This window comes from Taudactylus pleione, unplaced genomic scaffold (assembly GCF_031769625.1).
Source record: "Taudactylus pleione unplaced genomic scaffold, aTauple2 ptg000009l, whole genome shotgun sequence".
Taxonomy (NCBI): domain Eukaryota; kingdom Metazoa; phylum Chordata; class Amphibia; order Anura; family Myobatrachidae; genus Taudactylus; species Taudactylus pleione.
Window position 1 is genome coordinate 8,396,300 of NW_028284412.1, and position 21,073 is coordinate 8,417,372.

Sequence of the window (21,073 nt, forward strand, 5' to 3'; positions counted from 1 at the left end):
AAATCTGAACCCGCTCATCCCTAGTTCAAATGCACAGGCACGCCTGCATTCCGTCACCATCCCCCCTTCTCCACCCCTAAACGATCATTTCCTGTCAATCACTATGAGACTGTGTGCTTGCTGTGATCGCTTCTCGATTGCAGCAGTCGGTTCACACACGTGCACTTCAATGCATACGCATGCACAGTGCACAAACATCGACCAGCTGTGTGCGAACGCAGCCGTGCGAACCAACCTGAATAAGTCCCTTAGGGGTCTATTTACTAAGCTAGCTAGCCTATCAGCTCCCAACTGTCATTTTTCAAACACAGCTTGTGAGATGACAGTTAGGAGCTGATTGGCTGGCACCTTATCTCATTTCATTCTGTCTCCTAACACTGCTTAGTAAATAGACAACTTAGTTAGGTTGAGCCTGATGAACAGCACCTTCATGTATAAATGTGTCCTTGCTTAGGAGGGAAATAGCAGCTGAAATACAAGGCGCGGCATGTACCCCTTTATCCCTCTTCCCCCTTTCTCATCATGTTTCTGTGCAGTGAGAGGCGCCCGGTCAGCACGAGGCTGCACAAATACACTCAGAATGTTTTATACACAAATGATTGATGTTTATTCTATCATAGTGTATAGGGAATAATGGGGTGTTTAAATTAACTTAAAAAAAATGGATAAATAATAAATGATGCCCAATTTGCAGAATTATTACAAATTACCCCATCCCAGTGGCCGTTGTTTTTTTTACTTCCTCATTTTTTTAAGGAATTTTGGCTTTTTTAGTTTCAGCGTTTTCTTGGTCATTTTGGGCACAATTTTTTTCACGTTGAGTTTTTTGAAGTGATTCTTTGCGATCTTGGGCATCTTGGGTATCTTTAGCTTCCACTCCTTCCTCTGGCTCCTGCTCATCTGCGTCCATTCCTCGGTGCCGGCTTGGTGATGTTCATGTGCTATGGACCATGAAAGAAATGGTGAGATAATGTAAGCGCGGAACAGCAAAACCTGGGATATTCCAGACTTAGATATAGAAGCGCTGGTCAAACAGGTCTGTTTTCCTCCAGTGTAATATAAGGCACTGCTCTAATATCTATTCATATAAAATAGCTAAATGTTTTCTCAGTGTTACTGATTTGGTGACACTGTGGGTTCTACTTAAAGTTGACACAAGTCCATGTGCAGCGTGTATGAGTATGCTGTCCTGCAATGCGCATGTGCAGAAATATGTCACTGTATTAGATTGGGATGTAAATGACACTTGTGGCCTATTGGGCCTGGAGTGGGGGGGGTATGATCAGGCATAACCTCGGTACAGTAGGGTGGGCACATGTAAATGTAATACTCGCCCTGGTGGTGCTAGGGGGTACTGCATGCTGTATGAGCTATCTTGCCTGGCAGATCTGTAAATTCTAGACACAGTAATAAAGAATAGAAAAGCAAATCCTCCCTCCCTTACTCTGCATCAGACCCTGTCCTGTAGGGGAATGCTCAGACAGACACACGCACCTCCACACCAACAGATGGTCAGCCCAATGCTAATATTGTAAGCACGGTATGGCACTACAGTTATCAGCATGCACTGACATAAACATACTGATAGAATAAATGTTTTTTTTTACAAAAATGGACCCTTGTGTGGGTGATAAAATATTAGACTGTAAGCCCCAATGGTGCAGGCGCTAATGTGAATGGTTTAATAGAACAGCAATTGAGGGTGCCCAAGATGGCTGTCTTACCCTCTGCGAAACCGCACTTCGCTTTTTGTCCTATTTGGAGAAATTAGTTATTTAAATAAAGATAATTTTACAGTATTATTATGGACTATTGTAGTGAAACACGTGTGCACTGCAAGTGATGCCCCCCTTAGTATAAGAATACCTGGTAGTGCCCACTTTCTATAAGAAAGACATAATTATTATTACCTGGTTTAGATATCTGGCGACTCAGGAATGCCTCTATATCTTCCTCCGGGGTTTGACGTCCGCTCAGGTGTTTAGCCAGGTGCTCAGTCAGCTGATCAGTCAGCTCTTCAGACCGATTGCTCAAAAACTCTCTTATGGATTTGAAGCTGAATGGTAAAAATAATGAGGCGCTGTCAGATGATTACAGCGCACACAGCACGGCCCAGAGACTGGTTCCCCCAGTTTACCCATCACTGAGTCATAATCTTATTCCCAGCATCTTTGTGACCTGCTCAAGTTCTACCTTATTCACTGTCCTTCTAAAGTTCTGTAACTCCCATAATATCACCTTCACTTAAGGCAGAGGTTCCCAAACATGGTCCTTGAGGCACCCTAACAGTTAAGGTTTTAGAGATATCCATGGTTGAGCACAGATGGTTAAATCAAATTGACCGAGGTATGGATATCTAGTTGTCATTCTAGCACCTGTCACAACCCATGCCATTCTTCTTTCCTGCCTGTGGTGTTGCTTTCTGCCCTGGTGCATCAGTCACCTACTGACATTGGAGGCAGCCATTTTGTGGGTTAAACCAAAATTCACGGGAATGCAGCCGATCAATTCATTGGGTACCAATGATATCAATGCGGCACCTCATGACCAATATTCACAAGGCAATGGTTCCTGTTGAATTATTAGGCTGCATCCTTATGAATATTGGTTATATCTGCAAAATGGTTTCCTCCATCTTGTGTATGCAGCAAGTGCACTTCAAGAACAGTAGATATCTGAGGTTAGAGCACCAATAAAGTGTAATATAATGTGTAGAGAATGTTAGTAACTTACCAGGCACGGCAGAAAATACATGCTCCCGCCAGTATTGCAATGCAAAAGAGGCCTGTGCCAGCCAATACCACCTTAGCCACGAAGCCCCGTCCGTGTACAACTGTTCAGGAAAGAAAGAAAGATGAGAAAAGCACGTAGGGAGACTGGGATTTGTGTGAGGTGCCTACACATGCTGTGATACTGCAGCTGATATCTGGCAGTTGTGCTGGTACCGTAGCATGTGGCGCCTGCAAATAGCTGAGGTGCCCGATAATGAACCTATTGTGAAGATGGACACAGTGCACATAATAACTGCTGTCGGCCTATCACATTTGGTTATTTATGACCAGGCTAAGAATGGAGGAATCTTGTCTAATTCAGAAACTGAATAATAATCCTGTCACAGCACCGTGTAAGAGACAGTGACATGTACAGGCCTATGGGTGCCGCCTGCAGAGAGGTTCTGTTTGCCTGAGGTGGCATCTCTTACACACACTACCATCCATATGGGAACTATGGGCCTGATTCAGAGCTGAACGCTCTGAGCAGAACGCTCGCTCTGAATCAGTGCCCTCCTACCTGAAAATGGAACGCCTCCTTCTGGCCGCCACACCCCCGGAATGCCCACCCACCAAAGGGGGCGTGCTGTCAGTCACCATCGACAGCATGCCCCCTTTGGTGCGAGACCCCGAGCGACGAGAAATATTTCTCGTCGCTCGCCGGGTCTCGCGCATGCGCACGACGGAGCTCCCTCCGTCGTGCATACGCGCATTCGGCAAACATCGACCCGCTTGCGAGCTTCATTTGCTCGCGAGCAGGTCTGAATGACCCCCTATGTGCACTTTAGGGGGCTAATAACGTAATTTCCAGCCAACCAGGTATATACCATTAATTTAGACTTTTATATCAAGTGAATTGGGGCAGGGGATAAAATAAAAAAATTACTGTACTTGAATCCCAATTAAAGCTCCTCTTTTCTCTCCAATGTTCCCTGGTAGCCTCTGCCGATCCTTTAAAATAAACATAAATACAAACATAATATATTATATATATATATATATATATATATATATATATATCTATATCTATCTGGGCACGTGTCTTTATTAAGAAAATATGTCCCACTATGGGGCATGCTAATAAAACTTGCTGCCAGCCCCCCAAAATTAAGATTCCCCTACTGCGCATGCCCAAAACACCAGGGAAAATGGCTGAGGCGGACATATTACAGACGTTTATGCAGCGCTGCTACATCTGACCCGAGACTTTGGAGAGGTAAGTATTAAAAATATGGGTGTGGGGTGTGCAGTGAGCACCACACACCCTGCACCCATTATAGATGCGCCCCTGCCCAGACAATATATTGTATATATTCAGCATATGATAACATGGAGATTGCTGTGTAGGTGGCTTATTACAGTATTGGCTATTATGGTGATAACCAGGGCCGGACTGACATTACTCAGCCGCCTCAGGCATACTGGCCCAGGGCAGTGAAATAACATACTGCTTATTGGGGCCAGTCTCAGTGGTTTTGTATATACGTTAGCCGCCTTGTGCAGCTGCAGTGGAACTAAATGCCCATATCTGTTCATTGGTTTCTGTATTTCCTGCAAATCTAAACCTGTGTATCGTGGTCATGATTTGTCCCTCTGCAAAAAGCGCTAAATAAATAAAATTATTATTATTGTTATTATTATTATTATCATCAGTGGTGGATTTTACCTATAGGCCTTAGAGTAGCAGCCTACTCGGTATAATCCACCACTGCAGTGACATCACAATGGAAGCGCTCCCTGCTGATCACATGCTGTACAGGCCGTCCCCTGCTATTACACCAGCCCTACCTGGCTTCTAGGGACTGCAGCCAATGCAGTGACATCACAATGGAAGCGCTCCCTGCTGATCACATGCAGTACAGGCCGTCCCCTTCTATTACACCAGCCCTACCTGGCTTCTAGGGACTGCAGCCAATGCAGTCCCTTCAATTAAACTTGTTGAGTTGTGCACATATGCAGGATTGTGATCCCGCGCATGCGCATATGTACAGACCCCCTCGGCAAATATTGGTAAGACACAACTGATTATTATTATATTTGGATATTGTTAATAAAAAACATAAGTAAATTAAAGTTTAAAAAATTGCAGCAACACACCCACATAACAAATATTATATATAACATTATATATATCATAAGCAACTGCTACATGTTGTATCCATATTTTTCTCTATTTTAATAATTAAACATAATTTCAATACTAATACATTACAAAAAAATAACAGGAATAAAGTATTGTTGATTATTTTGCTCTGGCAATGACATAATAGGATGGTGTACTCAGAACAGGAATTACAGCGGTACTTGTATCACCATAACATGCAGCGTGGGTGGTTAAACGCTTTGATAAATAGGGCTCTCCTATGATAAATAGTTATCCTATATGAATTAGTTTAGCAATCCTTACTACTAGAAAATCATACAAATAATTCTCCATTACCTTCTGCTCTGTAGATAGGACGGCTTTCAATCTCTGCGGTGATCAACATCACCAAAAAAATAATCTTTATAAGCATAATTGCTAACGATTCGCTCTGACTCCTCCTCTCCAGATAACCACGCCTTCCCTTCCTGTTATCAGAGTCCCACCACGCAGCAGCAGCAATTTATAACCCCCCCCCTAGTGTCTGTGATGTCATAATGAGTTGACACCTATGACCTGCTGCAGGTGGCCAGCTAGCTGGGATTAGGCCCAATAGGTTTATGGTGTATTAAAATTGCTAACAAAGCTTATAATATGTTTCACATCCATTTACTACATTTTAGTTTAGTACAATCAACGCATGGTTTAATTTATTTTATTAATGATTTGTAAAAAATATATCCATATCTATCTTGTATATCTAGATGACATCTCATCATTGGGACAGGAGATATACAGGCTACTTTAACATAATGATGGAAACTGTTAATATAATACAGATTTCTATATAAATAATGATAGTAGCACATGTTCAGGTATGCTTGCTAAGGAAGTCATTTGATATCACCTAACAATTTATTTACCAAATCAAGTGGCAGAAATGTTTTCCTTAGAGCAGATACTGTAGTTTTGCACCTACACTGTTAATAAATTATACAAATCAGTGAAAAGTGATAAGGTGCCAGCCAATCAGCTCCTAACTGCCATCTCACAGTGGTGTTTGAAAAATTACAGTTGGGAGCTGATTGGCTGGCACCTTATCACTTTTCACTCTGTCTATTAACACTGCTTAGTAATTAGACCCCTAAATGACATAGGGAGGCTAGAATCCTGCTACAGATCTAGTAAGAATTAACTTGGCCCCTGGCACATAATAATCTTAATGTGTCACACCGCTCACTATAAGTTTGTACTGCAATAATATAATGTACCTGTCTAAATTAGTGTTTCTTATATAGTACCAGTAGCACCATCATACCTATGTCTGCCAGGGAATTCTGAAACCTGGAGAACTACAAATGACAGTATTACTTGGCAGCCATGGTATGCAAGAACCAGGGCCAAATTAAGATTTGTGGGAGCCCTGCAGCAACTACTGTAAATTGTGGGGGCCTTCTACAAAAGAATTGACACCCTGCCACTATGCCCCTTGCCTTGCCCCACAGTACACTCCTTAAATTCCACACGGTGCCCACCCCCAATATGCCCCACAGTGCAACCTACATGCCACATGGCACCCCCCAGTATGCCCCAAAGTCCCCCCACCTGTGCCCCTAAGTACTCACCTTCTGTGGCCGGTTCCTCTTGAATGGTTCTGGCTCTGTGTTATGCATACACATTGTATACAGTGCAGAGCATCTGTCCCCATGTGACATTGTTGAGAGGACTCAGGAACCACTCTTCATTTTATGCACTGACTGTACATGCAGAACACAGAGCTGCTCATTGAAGGGTTTCTAGAGTACCGGTATCCAAAGGTTAGATTTTGGAACAAGAATAACAAAATATATATTGCAATAAATTACGCTGTCTTGGAGTTATCCTGGACTCATCCCTGTCCTTCAAACCACATATCCAGAACCTCTCGCAGTCCTGTCGTTTCCATCTCAAAAATATTTCCAAGATCAGACACTATCTCACCCAGGATGCTACTAAAACCCTCATACACTCACTGGTCATCTCCAGATTGGACTACTGTAACTTCCTCCTATCTGGCTTCCCCAAGTCCCATCTCTCTCCTCTACAGTTTGTGCTTAATGCTGCTGCTCGGCTCATCTGCCTCCCCTCTCCTACAAGCCTTCCACTGGCTCCCCTTCCCTTTTAGAACCCAATTTAAGGTTCTCACGCTCACTTACAAAGCCCTCACCAAATCTTCTCCCTTTTACATCTCTGATCTCATTTCCCTTCACTCTCCTGCCGACATCTTCGTTCAATTAATGCACACCGCCTTTCATGCCAGCTGATTACTTTCTCCCACTGCCACTTCCAAGATTTTGCCCACACTGCTCCCCACCTTTGGAACTCTCTCCCTCTCCCCATCAAACTCTCCACCTCTCTACAGTCTTTCAAACGGGCTCTCAAGACCACTACTTCATCAAAGCCTTCCAGATGTCATCCTAACTCGCTGCTACATGCTCCTTCCTCCCTGTCTACCCTATCTATTTCACACCTGTTTATCTGCCCCTCCCTTTTAGAATGTAAGTTCTTACGAGCAGGGCCATCTACCCTTGTGGTGCTTCTACCTACTTTACTTTCATCTTCTTTTTACTCACCACTAGGGTACCTAACACTTGGTTGCTTATGCTCACCTGCTTATGTGATTGTTATGGTTGCTAATGTAGCTATGTACAGTATGTTATCCATGTCCTTGTCCTGTATTGTATTGTTCTGTAAGTCACGTCACCTATTTGTTTATGTACTTTGTAAGGTGCTGCGGAGCACTTGTAGCGTCATAAATGATAATAATAATAAGCAACATACATTTTTAAGATTATGTAATAAACAGATAAGGACTCAAATAAACACACCATTACCATCCCACCCAGCTCCCCGCACAATACACTAATAATACTCTTCTCATATGGTGGTAACCCAGGCACATATACTGTTCTCTCCTGGTGTAACACAGGCACATATACTACTATACTCTCCTGGTGTAACTCAGGCACATATACTACTGTTCTCTCCTTGTATAACCCAGGCACATATACTACTTCTCTCTCCTGGTGTTACCCAGGCACATATACTACTGTTCTCTCCTGGTGTAACCCAGGCACATATACTACTTGTGTAACCCAGGCGCATATAGTACTGTTCTCTCCTGGTGTAACCCAGGTGCATATACTATTGTTCTCTCTTGGTATAACCCAGACGCATATACTACTGTTCTCTCTTGGTGTAACCCAGGTGCATATACTAGTGTTCTCTTCTGGTATAACCCAGGCACATATACCACTGTTCTCTCCTGGTGTAACCCAGGCACATATATTGCTATTCTCTCCTGGTGTAACCCAGGCACATATTCTACTAATCTCTCTTTATAGCATCTAAGGGGGAGATGGACCAAGCCTTGGAGAGAGATAAAGGACCAATCAATCAGCTCCTGTCACTTTACAGGCTGTGTTTTAAAATGTGACATATAGGAACTGATTGGTTGATACTATATCTCTCTACTTTATCTCTCTTCAAGGCTTAGTACACCTACCCCTAAATAAGGCTACATTTTTGGTCAGCTCTGCATGAAGGTTAGGGTTAGGCTACTGAGAAGGAGGGGGGTAGAGTTAGGCACTAGCGGAAGATTAGGGTTGGGCTATTGAGAAGGAGAGGGGGTAGAGTTAGGCACTAGCGGAAGGTTAGGGTTAGGCTGTTGAGAAGGAGGGGGGGTAGGGTTAGGCACTAGAGGGAGGGATATGGTAGGAATTAGGGATAGGAGAGAAATACTCACCAGAATGCTGCAGCATCAGAGGTCTGATCCAGAAGTGATGGTCACATGACCAACAGGTCCCAGAAAACACAGCTGGAGCCCTTGCAGCCATCGAGAGCAGGTAACTCACTGCTGTGACACCAGGAATAATATGTCAACATTCTAACATGTTAAAAATGTATTAATGTCTACATTGATACCATATCAACATTCTCATGCCGACATGATGAATGTCGAAATTACAACTGTCAACATGTCGTGCCCAACCCCTCATCTACTACCTTGGAGTAAATTTACTAAGGATCGATTACACTTTCATTCTATTTTGTGGTGATTTTGAGGTGAATTGGTGGTGATTTTGACAATCAGGTATTTACTAAAGGTAAAACCAACTCAAAATCCCCAGAAATTCAACTTCACGCACAAATAGACTATAGGTAGTTCCCCATAGCCATCAGTAGAAGAAGCTTATTTACTAACAGTCAATTTGAAAATCGACCAAAAATCTACTCAAAATCACCCCCAAAATCAACATTTTCAATAGAACCATCAGAAACAGTTTTATTTGATTTTAAAACATGTATAATTGTCTGAAAACTCAATATGATGGGAAAAAAAAACATTGGGGAGAAGCATGTGGGGCACTGTATAAATCAGGCATGTAAAGGAAATGATTGAAAAAAAATTGTGGATATGCAAATTAGCACTGAAATTAAGGTAATTGTTGGTAATAGAGCACACGTGACATGTTTTGGCAAATAGGAATGCTTTTGTGCAATTTTAGGTAGATCTTTGGTCAATTTTGGTGAATAAAACACAATTAAAACTTCAAATAGATACCAATGCACCATCGAAATCAGTATGGAACCCAAAATTGACTGTTAGTAAATGATCTATTTTGAATAGAAACACTGTGGTCGATTTTGTGGTGATGTTGGGTCTATTTTGGTCGATTTTAAATAGAACCAAAATCGACTTTTCATATAATTGATCCCCTTGTGTGTAGACATGCAGTCTAGATAAGTTGCGTAAAACAAAAACAAACAAAAACCACATTGGTGGGCATTTTTTTTGCATGCAGTGTAATCACTGGCTACTAATCTAAAAATACTGAAGAGTTTTAGGGCTCTATTTACTACAATCTGCATTTGTAATGCAGATTGTAGTGTGATATTACCAACTGAATTCAAATTCAGGCAATATCATAGCGATTTACTACAAATCCCTTGCAGGGACAGAGCTTGCGAGAAAGCTCTGTCCCTGCGAATCCCCTCCACACTCTAGTCACGGTATTTTCGCAAAAACATACCGTGACTAGTGCCCGGCACATGCGCCGACTGACCGCCGCTGCTACCCCCCGGCGCTAAGCCCCGCCTCCCGCAATCGCGGACCCCCCCGCGATCCCCCCTCCCTTAATTGCACTTACCTGCAGAAATCGGTGATCCTGTGATGTCTTCCATGCCTCCGGTCAGCTGATATCACATACTGCACTGGAACCCGATCACCTGATGACCGGGCCGCAGTTCAGCATGGGACACCAGTTACCAGAGGGAGAACATCACCGGAGTCCCGACCACCGGTCCATGGACTCAAGTAACTAAATTTTTTTTTTTACTTTTTGTTTATTTTAGCAGAGATCAGCTTGCGGTCTGTTTAGACCACACAGCTTATCACTGGGACCGGCTCCGGGCTTTGTTCTGCCTGTTACAGCAGAGCAGGAGTCCAGTAACCGGGGGAGACCCTGGATAATGCCACCTCCAGGTGGCGTTATTATCACAGGGCCTCCCCTGGTATTTTTTTCGCTATTTATTTTTAGTAACTACCATGCAGATCACATTTCCCATTACAGTTATGGGAAATGCGATCTGATTACTAAAAATAAGTGATACTTAGGGGTTGGAGTAGAATTTTACGAATTCTACTCCATTTGCACTTTAGTAACTGTAGGTGATACAAAAATAGTGTGAAAAGGGTGTGAAAACACCCGCTTTTCACTTTATTTTACTAAAAATAATGATAATAAATAGAGCCCTATATCTTAAACTGCAATATATGAGTTTAGATCCCATACCTCCCAACATTAGTGAATATAAAAGTGGGATAGGCGCGTGCGACCTGAAAAGGTTGCGAGGCCTAGTGACAAGGGGGTGGAGCTTACTGTGAGTGGATGTGGTTTCACAGCGCACCCTCGTTTCGTCACTCTGGGGGCTGCTCAGCACACCCGGAGATGCTGGGCAGCCTCTAGAGACTCAAAAACAAATACAAGGTAACCTATGTATATATCAGGCGCAAAGTGAACACAATTAAAATATAGTTAAATAACAGCTGTAATGCAGCTCCCACTTAAAGTGCTGGGAACACTAATATAGCTATACAAAACTAGTAAAATACAGAACAAGGGAGCACATATAGAATAAAACAAATTTTGTTTAATATAACATGAAAAAAAATCACTAATAAAACAAGAAAAGAGATATAAACAATGTCTATAGACAATAAATTACACTGATTGGACTCAAGTTTCCGGCATAGAATTGACACTTAGATAGTGAGATGTTCCAATTAGTATTATATTGTGGCAAACGTGTCAAATAGTTCACGTGCTCACTCTCCAAGGGCTTAATCTCACCACCAATGTTGATGCCCAGCAATATTTATCACAAAAAAGCTGCGGATGTTGACAAATTGTCCCCTCCTGAATACAAAGTAGCAGCGGTCCTGGAAGAAACACATCCACGTTCTAATGTATTGTGGAGGGAGACTCAGCTCATGCTGTGAGCAGACATGCACAGTTGATTGTCCAAGGTATCTCACCAAACACAAGTTAAATGTCCAGCAGCCGTTATTAATGTCCAATACAGATCTTAATGCATGACACCTTCTGATGAAACCGTTGGATATACATAACGGAGAAATGCATTAAGATCTGTTTTGGACATTAATACCGGCTGCTGGACATTTAACTTGTGATTGGTGAGATACCTTGGAGGCTGAACTGTGCATGTCTGCTCATAGCATGAGCTGAGTCTCCCTCCACATTACATTAGGCCGTGGATGTGTTTCTTCCAGGACCGCTGCCCCTAGAGACTCAGCCTGCAAACGGCATCTACTCACTCGCTGCTCTGCTATGCAGTAGATGCTTTGCTGTGTTTGCTCTCCCCAACTTCCCCCCCACACCGCGGGACACTTTTAGAAGTGGAGATATTGTCCATAGCAACATCTCCACTTCTAAAAACCAGCACTTTAGTAAATATACCCCTTAGATCCTCTGTATTAAAATGTATTAATTACTTTGAGGCAATGTTAGATTCAGAATTGCATGTAAATCGGCAGCAGATACAGCTGCATTGCATGCTGATGAATGTGGATTTTCCCATCTCTGTGGTCTATTCGCTTCAAGAAGAGCAATTATAAAAAAACACTTGTATGAAATCCTGGATCCAGTAATAAGAAGAAGTGTCCAAAATGATAAAAGATATATATATAATATATATATATATATATATAGAGAGAGAGAGAGAGACCACTCATAGGTCAGATATCACATTCTGGGCCTGATTCAGAGCCGCTCGTAAGCGGCCGCTCGTTCTCTCCGAGCGATGTTCGCACATCTGCGCATGTGTATGGGTTGTAATGCGCATGCGCCAACCAGTCAGTGCGGTCGGAAATCGTGTGTTCGCAAAATAGCGAGGGCCTGCTAATTTGAGTGACAGAATGAGGCGTTTGTGGGTGGTAACAGGGGAAGGTGCTTGAAAACGGGGAGTGGAGATCCGAACGCAGGCGTGCCAAATGGTCAAAACGGGCGTTTAATGGGAGTGCATAATTAACAAAGCAGCATCATCTACCACGTCACTTGGTTGTCTTTTAGCCTGAACTGCTCGCATGATTGCGGTAGGAAAATGCTACCACAAGAATAGCGAGCAGTTCATACGCCTTTCGATGTACTCGATTAATCAAATAAATAGCGGAGATGACGTATGATGTGAGCGGCCAGGGGGCGTGTTTACAAAATAGCGAGCGCATGTTTCGTTCGCTCGCTCAGACATAGAGGCGTCAACAGACCACAAAGAGCGAGCGCTCAATTTAAATAGCCAGCCCCTTTTTCTGAACAAGCGAGCGCAAATAGCGTCCGGCTCTGAATCAGGCCCTCTGATCCTTGTATCATTTAACACTCTGTAAATACTCATCCAAATGATGTGTGTGACGCGGCACAAAGTATCCTCTACACGGCCCATACCAATAGGAATAGTCTCTCGGCCGGAGAATGAGCTGAGAGGAAAGGCATAGCTGTCCGCTCCTGTGAGCTGAAGTCTCTGCTCCTGCTTGGGGTATTGCTGCATATTTCAGCACTAGCGCCACTGTACTCACAATAACCTCCAATAATATTTGCCAAATGCGGTCACACTTCAATCAGCAGGTCCAGTCTGTCAGCCTCTAACCGGTTTTGCTCCTAACTGATCGGGAGCTTTTTCAAAGAGTGATGTAACATCCGTCCATCTGGCCTTAAAATCAAGTTCTCTTAATTGGTGATTGATTTCCTCACAATGGAAGAGCGCTCTAATTAGTATACACCTGCTGTGATACTGTTTTGTAGCTTTATTAGTATCTTCTAATCTGTCCTCAATGCTGCTGCTCGACTCATCTTCCTCTCCAAATGCTCTACATCTGCCTCCCCTCTCCTACAAGCCCTCCACTGGCTCCCCTTCCCTTTTAGAACCCAATTCAAGGTTCTCACACTTGCTTACAAAGCCCTCACCCATTCCTCTCCCATTTACATCTCAGACCTCATCTCCCTCCACTCTCCTGGCCGCCCCCTTCGCTCAACCAATGCACGCCGCCTCTCATGCCAACTGATTACTTCCTCCCACTCCCGCCTCCAAGATTTTGGCCGTGCTGCTCCTGACCTTTGGAACTCTCTCTCTCTCCCTATCAGACTCTCCTCCTCTTTACAATCCTTCAAATGGGCCCTCAAGACCCACTACTTCATCATAACCTTCCAGCTCCCATCCTAACTTGCTGCAACATGCTCCTTCCTCCGTTTACCCCATCTGTGTCACACCTGTTTGTCTGCCCCTCCCCTTTAGAATGTAAGCTCTTACGAGCAGGGCCTCTACCCTCTTGTGCTTCTCCTTACTTTACTTTCACCTACTTCTTACCCCCCACCATGGCACCTAACACTTGGTTGCTTACGCTCTGTTGCATATCTAGGTGTTATGGTCACTTATGTATCAATGTATATTATCCATGTCCTTGTCATATTTTTTACTGTAAGTCTGTTGTCAAATTATTTGTTTATGTACTTTGTAAAGCGCTGCGGAACACTTGTGGCGCCATATAAATAAACGATAATAATAATAATAATAATAATATAGCATACATCTAAATTTCTTGGAATCAAACTCACACTACTAACACTTTGGAATCGAACTATCAACACTGACTTGCTACAGCCTATAGGCAACAGCAGGGGGGGTTCCTGTTGCCTGGAAACCCCCCTTCCCCACCCCACACTATAATGCCCACAATAGAATTAGCATATAATAATAAAGCTGCATGTTTTTAAGATCCCATCAGTGTCACAATTGCAATAATTAGCACCTGTTGATCTTTCAAAATGTGTGAGCCAATAATAAATACACTTGTGCACCAAGTAGGAGATCTGGAAAACACGCACTGTTAGGGGTGCACTGACTGTGTCGGACTGGTTCATGAAGGGCCCCAGGGAAATGCAGTAGCAGGGGCCCACTGAGGGTGTGTGGCCAGCCACTGAGTGGGTGTGGTCATCCACTTGAGTGTAGCCAGGGATGGACTGGTGCTGCTCAAAAGCTCTGGCAGTCCCCCTAATGCGTGCATCCGGAAAATGGGCGTAGCCTCACTGCAAAAGGGGTGTGGCCACTCTTAATGGGCGGTGCCATGAGTCATGGGGTGTGGCCCCCTGCAGGCCCCCGTCTTTCAGTGTCCTGGCCGAGCAGAGCGTGGGAGGTGGAGCTGCTCAGCCGGGGTTTGCAGCCGGACAGGCCCATCTGGCCATCGGCCCTTCTGGCATTTGCCAGTAGTGCCAGATGGGCAGGCCGGCCCTCAGTGTAGCCATTCAACAAAGGATAAGGAATAATATTATGCAGTCTCAGATACGCAGACACAGCACTGTGTAAGATGCACTGGCACCTGTGTACCACTGACAATACTGTATACAAAAATGAAGATAAACACTCAGTCTAAAACACTGGTTTAACTTATGCTTATGCTGGGTACATACCTTCCGGCCGATCTGCCGACTTATCTAACGATTGGTAAGTACATATACACTTATCAATCATCCACCCGATGTGTCGTGCCTGACATCACACTTGGGTGGGCACTTAAATGTGACCGCCCAGTTGAGATGTCAGTCACCGGCGGTGCCTGCATCAAGTGTACCGGCGGTCAGTGGACCACAGCCACACGCAGCCAGAAGTGCCGATATATGTGCGGATATATCGGGCATCGGCTGTGCTGCAGGGCCGACTCGATATGTTGTTCACAGACCTGCCGATGCCCTGTAGATACTATATATCGTCCGTTTGATTGAACGGGCGATATATATGTGCCGGTGTGCGCCCAGCTTTAGTCAAACTGGTGAAAAGACATCACCACCATGAAACTAGTAAGAGGTTATGGGGTGTGGGTTCATGTATGTAGAGTTTGTAAGTTTATATAAATAATATAGTATAAATAAAAATTTTTTTTAGTATTATACAGTACAACTGGGATAGAGCAGATTACAGTTAAAAATCTGTAACTAAACATTTTACTGCCCTAGGTGAGAGACCACACCGGTGCCCCACACATGCATATTTGGTAGTGGCGATTAAAGTGACCATCGGCAGTGGTACAAGTTGCACTTCTTAGTTTCAGCTCTGTTAGTTTATTGTGCAATACCTTAGGTTACCTCTTATTTAGGGGTATATTTGTTAGCAGGTTTTAGACCTGATAATTATAAGAAATTAAGGTTCGCCTGAATGTAACTAAAATCACATCTAGGCATAGGGGTTCCTATTGGAGTTTGGCCCTGCGATGTGTTCCATTAAGGTGACAGCACCTGCTACAATTGTTCGGTGGTTGTGGGATGTCTAGAATGTCTTTGTTGGTAAATGGAACATGTGTCAAGGAACAGAGAGCACAGACTTGCCAGTGTAGGCTCATCTGTATCAGGTCACGGGGTAAGTATCACTGCCTGCACTACACTACATCCACCACTACACATACCACTCACCGAATACATTACTCACACACTGAAATACTTCTCACACAGAGGGTCACCAAGAGCCGGACTGGGCCCGGGTGAAGGGGGTGTGGTCTAATCACCGGAGGTGTGGCCATGCCCCCTTATGGAAAAAAAAGAAAAAAACATAGTTGCTGGGGGGCGCTGTGAGCTCCTCAGCCCATGCAAATCCAGGAGGGGCGCAATCAGGATGAGGGCACATTGACACCGTGTTACAGCACTGTGTGCACAACTCTGAAAATGGCCCTGAACATAAGAGAATCTGCATAACACAGAGGACAGACGGGATGGAAGGATTGATGGTGTGGGAGTACCCATGATGTATGCAGTATCTTGGGGAAAATGCTTGGCATGACAGCGGGTGCGGAAATAACAGGGGTCGGATGTTGGAATGTTCAGGTCAAGTCGTGATGCACTTTGAGAAACGTGTCCGATATTACAGTCTGGGGACAATGGCAGCTCCTAGGAGAGAGGTTACAATGGCAGGATGGTTGGGTCAAGGTGAAAATATGTTCTATGTTGTAGGCGAGTGTGGCATGATGAAGCCTGACATGGGGAGCGACGGTGATAGGAACGGCTTCCAGAATGGTGGCATGAGCTTTACATTGCTATATATGGAAGGTGTTGGGTGGATAGAAGGGTTAAAAGGACATGTGGCTCATATGCTTACCGATGCATACCGATGCCATTATAATTACTAGTGTTCAAAAGACGAAGAGTCAACATAATGTATTTAGTAATATATCTATCAGTACCACTCTCCTCTTAATTTCATGCCTAAGCTTTCAGCATTACAATTATGGGACCAGAAATAGGGACTAACTAAGAGTACTGCAAATTGATGCAGATCTCCGCCTGTATTAAGAGCTGTCACCATCTTTGCGGCTGCACCGTCCCTAGACATCTGCTTTTGAAAGCGTCCAAAATCCATTGCGCCAGCCCGTGGTGCAGTAGATTAGTTTGAAATCAGCCGGATCTCTGCAGATGTTCCCTTCTGAATAGCCCACAATTCCGTCTCCACAGCATACTTATACTCAGGGCCACAGGACAGCACACTTATACTCAGGGCCGCCGGACAGGACACTTATACTCAGGGCTTCCGGAACAGCACACTTATACTCAGGGCTGCCGACACAGCATACTTATACTCAGGGCCGCTGACACAGCACACTTATACTCAGGGCCGCCGGAACAGCACACATACTCATGGCTGCCGGAACAGCACACTTATACTCAGGGCTGCCGAAACAGCACAATTATACTCAGGGCCGCAGGGACAGCATACTTATACTCAGGGCCGCAGGGACAGCACACTTATACTCAGGGCCGCCGGGACAGCACATTTATACTCAGGGCCGCCGGGACAGCACATTTATACTCAGGGCCGCCGGGACAGCACACATACTCAGGGCTGCCGGAACAGCACACTTATACTCAGGGCTGCCGGAACAGCACACTTATACTCAGGGCTGCCGACACAGCATACTTATACTCAGGGCCGCTGACACAGCACACTTATACTCAGGGCCGCCGGAACAGCACACATACTCATGGCTGCCGGAACAGCACACTTATACTCAGGGCTGCCGAAACAGCACAATTATACTCAGGGCCGCAGGGACAGCATACTTATACTCAGGGCCGCAGGGACAGCACACTTATACTCAGGGCCGCCGGGACAGCACATTTATACTCAGGGCCGCCGGGACAGCACACTTATACTCAGGGCTGCCAAAACAGCACACTTATACTCAGGGCTGCCGAAACAGCACAATTATACTCAGGGCTGCCGAAACAGCACACTTATACTCAGGGCTGCCGAAACAGCACAATTATACTCAGGGCTGCCGAAACAGCACAATTATACTCAGGGCCGCTGGAACAGCATACTTATACTCAGGGCCGCAGGGACAGCACATTTATACTCAGGGCCGCCCGGACAGCACACTCATACTCAGGGCTGCCGACACAGAACACTCATACTCAGGGCTGCCGACAGCTCTGCCAGGCTAATGGGAGTATGGACAACTCGGGGAGATGTGGCTAGACCCCATTCTTACGAAAAAATATAATACATTTGTGGACTCTAAGCGTCTGCACACCTGTCTGGTGTGGGAAGGGGGGGCACCTATGTCTGGGGGGAGGGCGAGTGCGATCGGTCCCCCGAGCACATCACGCAAGGAGAGAGAGGACTGACTGTTGACAGGCCTGAGTGTGTGCTGGGCTAGAGAGAGAGGATGCTGCAGCAGTCAGTCCTCTCTTTCCCTTCCCAAAGTATTGCATCAGGGGCAGGGATGCGGGGGGTTCTGCACTAGGCAGGCCCCCACCAGGACCAGATAAAGAGTGCCCATTCCCTCCCTTTTTGGTGCTCCTGCTTATCCTATGTAAGAATACCCCATTGCCACCCAGGTATACCCACAGCTGCAAGTGGGGAAGTGGCTGAGATGTCCACAACTGCTGAGAGTTCTGTCCGCAGACCCAGGTGTATGCAAGATCCGTCCGCAGAGAGCACACTTGCGTGCGACTCTAAATCAGGCCTATATTATTTAGATTTACTGCAGTTATACTGTCACTAAGTAAATGTTCATAATGTCAACATATATTATGTCTACAGTTAAGATGTCAACATGATTAAAATTTCGGCATCATAAATGTCGGCATCTGGAAAAGGTGGGCATGAAAAGAATGTTGACTTATGAAATGTTGACAGTAGCACTAGGTTTAGGGTTTAACAGACATTGCTGACATTTCATTAGTGGCGACATTATGTTAACATAGGGCCTGATACAGCAAGGAATGCAGTTGCTAATACGCACACAATCGGCTGATTGTTGCGTGCTGTGCATGCATATGCATCGCAGTGCTTGAGCTAGCCACTGCGATCAGGACTACGCAGACCCATCGCAGAGTGATTGACAGGAAGTGCCGTTTGTGGGTGGTGATGGTGGGTGGTCAGCCGAACGTAGGCGTGCCAGTGCGTTTGAACGCTATTGCAGGGTCATGCATAAATTATCCATTGCGATGCCCTACGCAGCCTGAGGCCTGATAGCGTGCGTGGAAGTTAGCAATTTCTGAGTAAGGTCAGGGCTTGTGCAAGTGTGAGTGAGGATGCAATGGTACTCGATTGCACCGATGGTTTTGCAGTCTTGATAAACATTACGGAAGTGTGTAAGGTAAGGTTGGTGTCCTTATGTAGTGCAGCGGCTGCAATGAATTAGCATACTATAGCAGTGAGACTGCGTGCGTAATCGCTATTGCATTCGCAGTTGTGTTCCGTAGTGAATAAAGCCCATAGTAAACATTGACAAAATATACTGAACCCTTACAGCAGCTTAGATGGGGCTCCCTACAGACACTTCATATTCCGTCATGTATACAAAGGGTGTATAGTGTCTATTGGCGTTCGGTAGCTATAGAGGACTCCAAAGCAATTGAGGGGAAGAGTTCAGAGAACAAAGGGTTAATGACTTCAGTGTGTGAGAGAGAAAATATGTTTGTTCATGTTGAAAACAACCATAATACAATGGTTTCTAGTGGTGTCTGTGATGTCACAGCGCAGGTTTATCTCATATTGGAGGACACTGTTGGCTGTAGCTGGAGCTGTCACAAAATCACTTAGTGTGGAGGACACTGCTGGCTGCAGCTGGAGCTGTCACAAAATCACTTGGTGTGGAGGACACTGCTGGCTGTAGTTGGAGCTGTCACAAAATCACTTGGAGGATGATGTGGAGGACACTGCCGGCTGTAACTGGAACTGTCACAGAATCACTTGGAGGAAGGTGTGGAGGACACTGTCGGCTGTAGCTGGAGCTGTCAGAGAATCACTTGGAGAAGGATGTGGAGGATACTGCCGGCTGTAGCTGTCACAGAATCACTTGGAGGATACTGCCGGCTGTAGCTGGAGCTGTCAGGGAATCACTTGGAGGAGGGTGTGGAGGACACTGCTGGCTGTAGTTGGAGTTGTCAAAAAATCACTTGGAGGAGGATGTGGAGGACACTGCCAGCTGTAGCTAGAGCTGTCAGAGAATCACTTAGGAGGAGGATGTGGACGTTACTGCTGGCTAAAGTTGGAGCTTTAGCATAATCACTTGGAGGAGGATGTGGAGGACACTGCCGGCTGTAGCTCTCAGAGAATCACTTGGTGGAGGAGGGTGTGGAGGACACTGCCGGCTGGATCTGTCAGAGAATCACTTGGAGGAGGATGTGGAGGATACTGCCGGCTGTAGTTGGAGCTGTCCGAGAATCACTTGGAGGAGGGTGTGGAGGACACTGCCGGCTGGAGACGGAGCTGTCATAAAATCACTTGGAGGAGGATGTGGATGACACTGCCGGCTGTAGCTGGAGCTGTCATAAAATCACTTGGAGGAGGATGTCGATGACACTGCCGGCTGTAGCTGGAGCTGTCAGGGAATCACTTGGAGGAGGGTGTGGAGGACACTGCTGGCTGTAGCTGTCAGGGAATCACTTGGAGGAGGGTGTGGAGGACAGTGCCGGCTGTAGCTGTAGCTGTGTACTGACAACTGTACAAATGTTCAGTAATTATGTAATCTTTATACAACTGTATAAATAACTACAATGCTGTTATACTTTATATGGACATGACAAATATGTACAGGGCACACATATAAAGGGGAAACCACTGGCAAAATGTTTTATGAGTTGGTGGCTGAGGTCATAATTGCTGTGATTGGTTGGATGTAACTATTCCCTCAAATTATCGGCATTATAACATGGTCACCAGCAGGGACGGACTGGGGCTGTATATCAGCCCTGGCAGTCCGCCCGGCACTTCCGTGTAGAGGGGGGGCGTGCCGCGAGTCATGGGGCTGGCCTCACGGAACGCCCCTGTCTCTTTTCAGCCCAGCACAGCCGCCGACGCCCCATACATGCCTCCACCCCTTCCGGCTCTGTGAAATCTTAATGATTTCGGAGCCGTTGGGTGGAGGGCGGGGGTCTTTTGCTTCACTCCTCCTCGAGCCGGTCCTTAGGCCATCGGCCCTTCTGGCATATGCCAGAAGTGCCCGATGGCCAGTCTGGCCCTGGTCACCAGCCTATAGACTCTCTGCATTATAACATAGTCATCAGCCAATAGATTACACAGGTCTGCAATAAAAAAGCTTTTTTAAAAAAATTATTTGATACTTATAGATTTTTGGCTTCTGAACACGAAAATGACTCCCGATTTTGCATATCAC

At 45.3% G+C, this 21,073-nt stretch overlaps 1 protein-coding gene across 1 annotated transcript in view; it reads right to left on the reverse strand.

Annotated features, from left to right (window-relative positions):
• Nucleotides 1–641: 641 nt before the first annotated feature.
• Nucleotides 642–21,073, reverse strand: part of LOC148542741 (uncharacterized) — a 63,485-nt gene continuing 43,053 nt past the window's right edge. Inside the window, exons 2-5 of the mRNA XM_088466262.1 lie at nt 3,663–3,722; nt 2,734–2,833; nt 1,911–2,056; nt 642–941 (exon numbers count right to left, since the gene is read on the reverse strand). Of these exons, the coding sequence (XP_088322388.1) occupies nt 736–941; nt 1,911–2,056; nt 2,734–2,833; nt 3,663–3,722 (512 nt within the window). The 3' untranslated portion in view covers nt 642–735. The remainder of the gene's footprint in view (nt 942–1,910; nt 2,057–2,733; nt 2,834–3,662; nt 3,723–21,073) is intronic.